Source organism: Lepisma saccharinum, chromosome 24, assembly GCF_977018435.1.
Source record: "Lepisma saccharinum chromosome 24, izLepSacc3.1, whole genome shotgun sequence".
Lineage (NCBI taxonomy): Eukaryota > Metazoa > Arthropoda > Insecta > Zygentoma > Lepismatidae > Lepisma > Lepisma saccharinum.
The window spans coordinates 8,112,027-8,120,556 of NC_139252.1; the positions used below are offsets into that span (position 1 = coordinate 8,112,027).

The 8,530-nt window shown below is 45.0% G+C and overlaps 1 protein-coding gene across 1 annotated transcript; it reads left to right on the plus strand.

Moving 5' to 3' along the window:
• Nucleotides 1-3,605: 3,605 nt before the first annotated feature.
• LOC145978418 (uncharacterized) lies at nt 3,606-6,593 on the plus strand. Its single transcript, XM_083111045.1, has one exon. The coding sequence runs from the start codon at nt 3,606-3,608 to the stop codon at nt 6,591-6,593; it is 2,988 nt and encodes a 995-aa protein (XP_082967171.1).
• The last annotated feature ends 1,937 nt before the right edge of the window (nt 6,594-8,530 follow it).

Sequence of the window (8,530 nt, forward strand, 5' to 3'; positions counted from 1 at the left end):
GATTGTACCTTCACGGTTAACACAGTACCTTCACGGCAAATCACCTATAGGGTAGTACCTTGAGGTTAACCCAGTACCTTCACGGCAAAGCACCTATAGAGCAGTACCTTTACGGTTAACCCAGTACCTTCACGGGGAAATCATCTATAGGGTAGTAGTGAACCGTAGCCTTTTACGCTGTATTTTAAGGTACCTTCACGGGAAATCGCCTATAGAGCAGTACCTTCACGGCTAACACAGTACTTTCACGGCAAATCACCTATAGAGCAGTACCTTCACGGTTAACACAGTACCTTTACGGCAAATCACCTATATGGCAGTACCTTCACGGTTAACCCAGTACCTTGACGGGAAAGCACCTATATGGCAGTACCTTCACGGTTATTTTCCAAACAGTCCAAAATAACAACTACCTTTCACGGTTAACCCAGTACCCTCACGGGAAAACACCTATAGAGCAGTGCATTCACGGTTAACCCAGTACCTTCACGGGAAAGCACCTATAGAGCAGTACCTTCACGGTTATTTTCCAAACAGCCCAAAATAACAACTACCTTTTACGGGTTTTTCCAAAGCTAACGCAGGTAACTGTCAGCGTTGCCAACTCTGCGTAGCCGTTTACGCTGTATATTCACGGTGCCTCACTGTCAGCGTTGCCAACTCTGCGTAGCCGTTTATTACAAGAGTTCACGGTGTATGTTAACCTCACTGTCAGCGTTGCCAACTCTGCGTAGCCGTTTATTACAAGAGTTCACGGTGTATGTTAACCTCACTGTCAGCGTTGCCAGCTCTGCCATCAACATTTCACCACAATATTTTACGAGTTAAACTAACCTAGTGAGTTGCCAACATTTATTCTATCATGCGTTGTTTGAGCCGCAAGCTAAATTTAGCTAACAAATCAAAACGAGTGTCTTCAGGGGGATGAAGTATGCTTTGGAAAACAAATTCCAGCATTTCCTCTACCGATGAGCATCTTTTCGCCGTTCGGGCGGCTCTGTTCTTAGTTAATTACGCAAGGGAAAAAAAGGGCGTTGGCTTCGAAAGAAAATCTTTGCCAGTAAAAATATCTGTATAGGAGTCGTCGCTAATGGTATTTATGCGATTCTTTCTCTCTAATTGCGTGAGCAAGACGGAACGATGTATGTAGCCTAGACAGATCGATATCTTTTCCTACCACGCCATACATCGCCTCGGCTTTTCGCAGTGCTTAGCGAGAAGGTGACCTGAGTGACTATATTAACAGCATTCCTGTCGTGAATTGTTAGTGACATTTATGCTGTATTAATTCTAGTGTCTGAGATCTATATGAGCTTGTGGTGCACGGTGTGTTCAATTGCATGAAAACTTTCGCAAGAAGGAGAAAGAACAGCTTTACTTCAACAGAGGTAAGTACAACAATTATGTTTTTACTTGCTTTCTTAACCCGAGTTAACTTGGAATTTACTTTTACCTTGCATATTATTAACTCAAATTATCTCGTGATCGCACAATATTAGTGTTTTTTTGTGCTAATCAGGAAAATCACGTTTAATCTTTAATAAGTTTACATAACAAAATTTTACTTCATTCTACTGAACGTCGTGTGAGAAAAGGAACACGATGACGATGGGATTTTGTGCTGGAGAGAGCGCGGGGTTCTCTACATACAGTTTATCGCCGACTTGAATGTCTATGATTTGCGAAGCATCCTCTGCATATGCAGTCTCTCCACTTTCGGGATGTGTGAAATCAACCAGCTCTACATTACGGACTTCAGGTTCGTCCCCTATATTCGTCACAGTCATAGTCAGATAGTGAAGGGCTCGCAGTAGCGACCAGTAAGTTACCTTGACAAACTGAAGTTTTCCCCTGAGGTAAAATTGATGGTATGTTTTGACAGGAGTGAGCATGTAGAGTTTGCTTCGTGGATTGAAAGGGACGGAAATTCTCGATTTGGGATGCTGAATATCTCTAGGACGACTGTCGATTTTAAGTTGTCGAGGCTAACGTTCAGGCTGCCGACGTTGGCTCGCAGTTCCTCCTGCACGTCGTCCAGTTTGTTCTGTACGGGCTCCAGGTGTTCGCTGAAGAGGTTGACGATGCTGTCGTAAGAAGGTTTGATCTTGATTTCCACGCGAAGTTGCTTGAAGTGTTCGTTCAGTTCGCGAAGCTTGTCGGCAAAATCAGCCAAAGCAGACTCTTGACCGGTCTCCACGTCGTCGATTCGAAGTTTCACGTTTGCGATGATCTGCTGCAAGCTTTCTACGAGCCTCAGTTTGGAGTTTTGTGTCGCGAGGTCGTGAACCTGATTTCTGATTTCTGCGAACAGAGTGTGCAGCTCGTTGACGTTCTGGTTGGTGGGCATGGTGGCGATGGTGTCTCGAATTTGCACGATTTCAATCTGAATGTTTTTCATGTCCTCGGATTTGAGCAAACGATTCACTGTCCTCTTCACGGCTTTCAGTTCCTGCGATGTTTGTAAGTTGACGACTGTATTCTGCAGCGCGGTCAAAGCTTTTCTCACGGCGTCCAGCTCACTGGCGTCGGCTACCGTACCCAGCGCATCCCGGAGTCGCGTCATGTCGTCCTGTGTAGGGGTTGATTGCTGCAGTGTTTCCAACTTGCTCTGTATGTCGTCGATCAGGTGATGGAAGTGTGAAAGTTCGGTTTCGGTGTTAAGGCTTTCCAGCTTGGCAATTTGCTGTTGAAGGGTGGTCAGGGTTTCCGTTATGCCTGGCATTTCAATTCCAAAGCTTCCTGCACGGTCGATAGATCAGTTCTCATGGTCGACAAAGTGTCCTCGATGTGGCTTACGGTGCCTTGGATTTTACCGAAATCCTTGTACGTCTCGAGTTGCAGTTTGATGTTGGCCACAGACTTTCCTATAATTTTCAGTTCCTCGGACGAAGGAAAGTTGGCAATGGCTTCTTCGACGGTTTGAAGTTTCTCCCTGATGTTTTTCACCGAGTTTTCATGTTCTGCAAAGGATATCAGAGACGGGATCTCATCCCGAAAACTACCGAGTTCGTTTCGTAGATCGGCCACTGTTCGATTGATCAGAAGTATGTCTTCGGGTGCAGGGTTGGTTTCAAGTTGGATCTTAATGTTAGAAATAACATTTTGAAGTTCGCTCAAGCTAGCTTGGATGTTTGTTTCCTGTTCCTCAAACTTAGTTTTTAGTTGAATAATGTCTCTGGATTTTTGTAGGTTAGATAATTCCTCTCGCAGGTTTTTCACTGTTTCCTGAATGCTGCTCAAACTTTCCAAGGATGCTAAATCAGCATACTTGGCGAACAGTGATTTGAATTCCGCTTCGATCTTCAGGATCGGATCCACTAATGTTTTCTGCAGAATTGTGATCTCATCTTGTAGGCTCGACGACAGAGTGTTCTGGAGAGTCAGCAGGTCGCTGCGAAGTTTCTTTACTCGTTGGTCGAGTTTCAGAATTTCAGTGTTGTCGGGTGGCTCGGTATCCGTGCCGCCTCTGGAGTGGCCGAAGATATTGTTCGGCATCTTGACGCGTCTTACTGTTTACTTACAGATTCGAATCAAAACAATGGCCCAATATGTATATAATAGCCTAATGCATATCCCTGAAAGTTGGCTTTCTCTGTTGCAGAAAAATGTCGCAGTCACAAGACACATCCACTGCAGTTCCGAAAGAACCCCAAGTTCACTGCCCCTTCTGTAATATCCCACAAACCAAGTCCCATCTAAGTCGGCATAAACAAAGATGTATTCAACGGCCTGGTTCGTCGAAAGAACTCACCGGCATCACCAAAGCTTCCCCAACATCCAGGAAAGTCATAACAACAAAAAATTTGATCGTCAATCAGAAGAGTGGGGTAAAGCGAAAGCAGTCTTCAAACCAGTTGAGCCATGGAAAGAGAACGAAGATCATAGAATCGGCTGAAGCACGCGACCCAGAATGTATTAAGCCAAAGAGAACGGCCTTCAGGAATATGTTGGCAAATTACAGCCTCAGCAGCGAGAATAGGGGTTTGCCCTGCAGTGCCGAAATTTTCCTGGAGGAGAAGAAAGCAGAAGTGGTTAAGATTTTGGTTTCCACTCTCAACAAGGGCCCCTTCAAATTTAACATGGTTTTGGATTCGTTGTTCCAGAAGCATTCGTCGGAACAAACTCACGTGTTCTCCAGTAGAACAAAGCAACAACTTATGCTGGAAAGTGATAGGGAGGTGATAAGCGAAATTTACGACAAGTTAATGAATGAGATCGTCCGGAAGCAGGAAGAGTTTCAAGGTAAAGGATCGGGTTGGAGTGATTGCAATACTACACACATCATCAACATCAACATAAGCAAATACAAGCCTCTTTCAGGATCGACTTACGTGAAGCTCCCGCAGGTGATCGAAAACAAGAAAGCTGTTCTTAACATTAAAAACAACTACAACCAGTGTTTCAAATGGTGCCTCCTGGCCCATTTGCATCATAAAACAAAAAACTCTACGTGCGTTGGAAGTTACAGCCAGTACAAGAATGAATTCGATGAATATTTCGAAGACGTTACATTTCCTGTGCAGCTGGCAAAAATCGAAAAATTCGAAAAAGCCTATCAACAAAAGAACGAGATTTCAATCGGTGTAAATGTGTATGGATATACAATCAGCAACAAAAAAGTAGATATTTTTACGCTTCGGATCAGCAAAATTGTAGGTGATGAGGTGAATGTAGTGCACATGCTGTTAATAAAAAATATGAAACAACATCATTATTGCCTCATCCGTGATCTTTCGAAGCTGGTCGGAAGCGAGATAACAAAACATGAACATCACATCGAAATCTGTTATCGATGTATGGCATTTTTCAGCAACCTAGGTTCAAGAACCGCCAAGGAGAGACTGCAGGATCACCTCAGAGAATGCCTGCAGCATCAACCATCCAGGTGCGTGTTCCCTGGTGGTTCTGATTTCTTCAGAACGTACAAGTCCCAGCTGGAGGTCCCCGTTGTCATCGTTGCGGACTTCGAGGCATTCTTAAAGCCCATGGTGATCTGCGACCCCGATCCGGCGAAATCATCAACTACTGCCTACCTCGAGCACATACCTTGCAGTTTCGCATACTACGTGCACTGGATGGCAGGAGCGGACGAAGATAACAAGGAACCGATTCTTTACCGAGGACCCGAGGCTGGAAAACGCTTCCTGGAATTCCTAGTCAAGGAAGTGAAGGAATGGGGTGATGTTTTGTTCAGGACTAAACCCATGAATGATCTTACCGAAGACGAAGAATTGAGGTTTGTTTGTGCAACACATTGTCCAAATTGCGGGTCCAAATTTGATGATTGTGTGATAAAAGTGGCACACCACAATCACGTAACGGGTCAGTACATCCGTCCGTTATGCCATAGATGCAATTTGAAGCTTCAAACTGCCAAGTTTGTACCGGTATTTTTCCACGGGCTCAGCAATTATGATCTTCACCATTTCATCAAAGAGCTGGGCTATGACAAAAAATCCATCCGTGTGATTGCCGAGACCGATGAGAAATACATTACTATCAGCAAGTGGGTGAATATTCCACCTGGCTATCATGGTAAGATGAGCAAAATGATCCCCTGCGACGATGAGTGCACGTTGTGCGCTGCTGGCAAGAAGCCAAAATACAGAAGAATTGAACTTAAATTCATCGATTCTTACCGCTTTCTCCAGGCTAGTCTCGAAAAATGCGTCGCCATGTTGGACGTGCCGGAAGTTACCAGAGATCATTTCCCAGATGTGTCCTTGGACGCTATTCGAAGGAAAGGAGTGTACCCATATGAGTACGTCGACGGGCCCGAAAAGTTCGACGAGACGGATCTTCCGTCGAAAGACGCTTTTAATTCAACCTTGAAGGACTCCGTGTGTTCCGACGAAAACTACACGCAAGCCAAACGTATGTGGAACGAGTTTCGATGCTGCTCGCTGGGTGATTTCCACGATCGACACTTGAAGCTGGACGTGCTTCTCCTATTCGACGTGCTCCAAGCGTTTCGTCAAACCGCTATTCGTGATTACAAAGTCAACCCTGCGCACTTCGTGAGTCTTCCGGGATTCACCTGGAATGCCATGTTGTATTCCAGTAGCATTCGATTGCAACTTTTCGCGGAAGATCAATGCGACATGCAGCTTTTCATCGAGAAATGTATCAGGGGCGGCATCGTGCAATGTTGTTTAAGACATGCGAAAGCAAACAATAAGTACATGGGAGCCGAGTACGATCCCAATCAGGAGTCCAGCTACATAATATACTTGGACGCCAACAACCTGTATGGTTATGCGATGACGCAGAAGCTGCCACAGTCTAATTTCGAGTGGTCGGACATCACCGAAGAAGGACTGAAACATCTGCTTCAAGAGGATAATTTTGACTTAGAGTATCCTTCAGAATTGCACCAGCTCCATTCGGATTTTCCTCTGGCGCCTGAGCTAAAATGTCCTCCTCGCTCCAATCAACCAAAACTGCTTCTGACGTTGGAGAGGAAGGATCATTACGTAGTGCACTGCAAACTGCTGAAATTCTATCTCCAGCAGGGTCTTGTTTTAACTAAAGTGCACAGAGTTTTGAAATTCACACAGGGCAAACACCAAGAAGCGGCAGGTGGCGACATCTGACCTGGATAAGGATATGTATAAACTGATGAACAACGCCATCTGCGGAAAAACAATGGAGAATGTAAAAAATGCATGAAGTGGGTTGCCAACCCACGCTTCAAGAGCAGGAAAATTTTCAACGAGAACCTGACGTTGCTTCATCTTGACAAATCCTGCATTACGATCAACAAACCGACGTACGTGGGGGCTGCAATTCTCGAACTGTCGAAACTGCAAATGTTCGAGTTCCACTACAACATCATGAAGCCACGATACAAAAATCAAATCCAGATTGCTTACATGGATACGGACAGTTTCGTTTATGTGATGAAGGAAGATCGGTACAGGGGCATGACAACCGAATTGAAGGAACATTTCGACACTTCGGGCTATCCACAACCGAACCCCTACAACATTTTGCCAAGAAACAAGAAAGTTCCCGGATTGATGAAGGACGAAATGAACGGTGAGATCATTAGAGAGTTCGTGGGACTCATGGCTAAATCGTATTGTCTCAGAACGACCGTCGCCACCATCAAGAAGTCCAAGGGAGTTGGGAAAAGCACTGTTCAGGGGAAATTAAACGTCGAGGATTACATCGAATGCCTGAAGAAGAAACTCCCCATCCTGCGGGAAGAGAGGAGGTTCCAAAGCATAGACCATGATGTGAAGACCGTGAAACTGAACAAAGTGGCGTTGGATGCAGAGGACGACAAGAGAAAAGTTTTGAACTGCGGTATTCACACCGTTCCATGGGGCTATTCACCAATCGGAGAGAAGTCCAAATCATGCAATATCTGTAATTTGGCTAATCCTGTAACGAATCCACTTCGCACGCACACACACGCTTCTGTATTAAATTGTACGCATACACACAAAATACTTTTTTATTTACTTCATTTCCGGCATCCATCTATTTTTTTTGCTGAAATAAACAGCAGTCTCATATCACCAAAACCTTTTCACTCCAGTTATTGTTCTTTCCTACACTATCCCAATGTTGGTCTTGGGGTTGGCACAGAGAGAAAAGAATGCAGCAGCTGAAGCAGAATACAGTTCACGGATAGCAGTAAGTAAATAAACAGAGTTCTTCGCAATGCGTCCGAAAGGAGTGGCTTATCAAATCCCTTACTCGGAACTCAAAAAGGTTTCGGGCATCGATTCTATACTCACGAAGAAGCAACGCGAGAAGAAAAACAAATGTTTAAAGAAGGGACACGGGATGAAGCTCCTTCTCAGCAGGCCACAGCTAAGCAAGTTGCAAAAGTCTAGGTCAAGAAAGCAGGGAGGTTTCATTTTCAGCATTCCCGCGATCCTCGCTGCTCTCGGAGTAGTGGGAAGTCTCGCAGGTGGCAGTGCCGCGATCGCGAAAACCGTGATCGATGCCAAGAAAAACACAAAAGAGCTCGAAGAGCAAAAAAGACATAACCTCGCCGTGGAAAGCAAGATGAACGCTACTGGTACCGGATTGAAGAGAAGAAGAACAAAGAAACAAACCACCGCAGCAGCGTTGAAGAAATTCAACCTTAAAAAAAAGTGCCCCTTTCAAACGAAGATATTGAGTCTCTACCTGAATTGTTCAACGTTTTAAACTTCAGAGGTGTGTTCATGTCCGATACATTGCCTGCTAATGGACCCCGAAGTGGCGGCGAAAGCGGAGTAGTTAACTTGGATAATTCTCTCAACCCGGGAACCCACTGGGTATGTTATTGGATTGCCGAGGACGGAAGCGCTTTCGTTTTTGATTCTTTCGGTGGCGTTCCGCTTCTCGCGCTTGCGAACTACCTGAAATCGACGTCCGAAATATTTTACAACGACGAAAGGATCCAGGGCTTCGACGAAGTGGTCTGCGGTCATCTCTGCGTCGTAATGCTGGTCATTCTTTCGCAACTAACCGGCAGCGGGGACTCGACGTCGTTGGAAATGTTTCAGAGAGCAACGGATTTGATAAAACAATA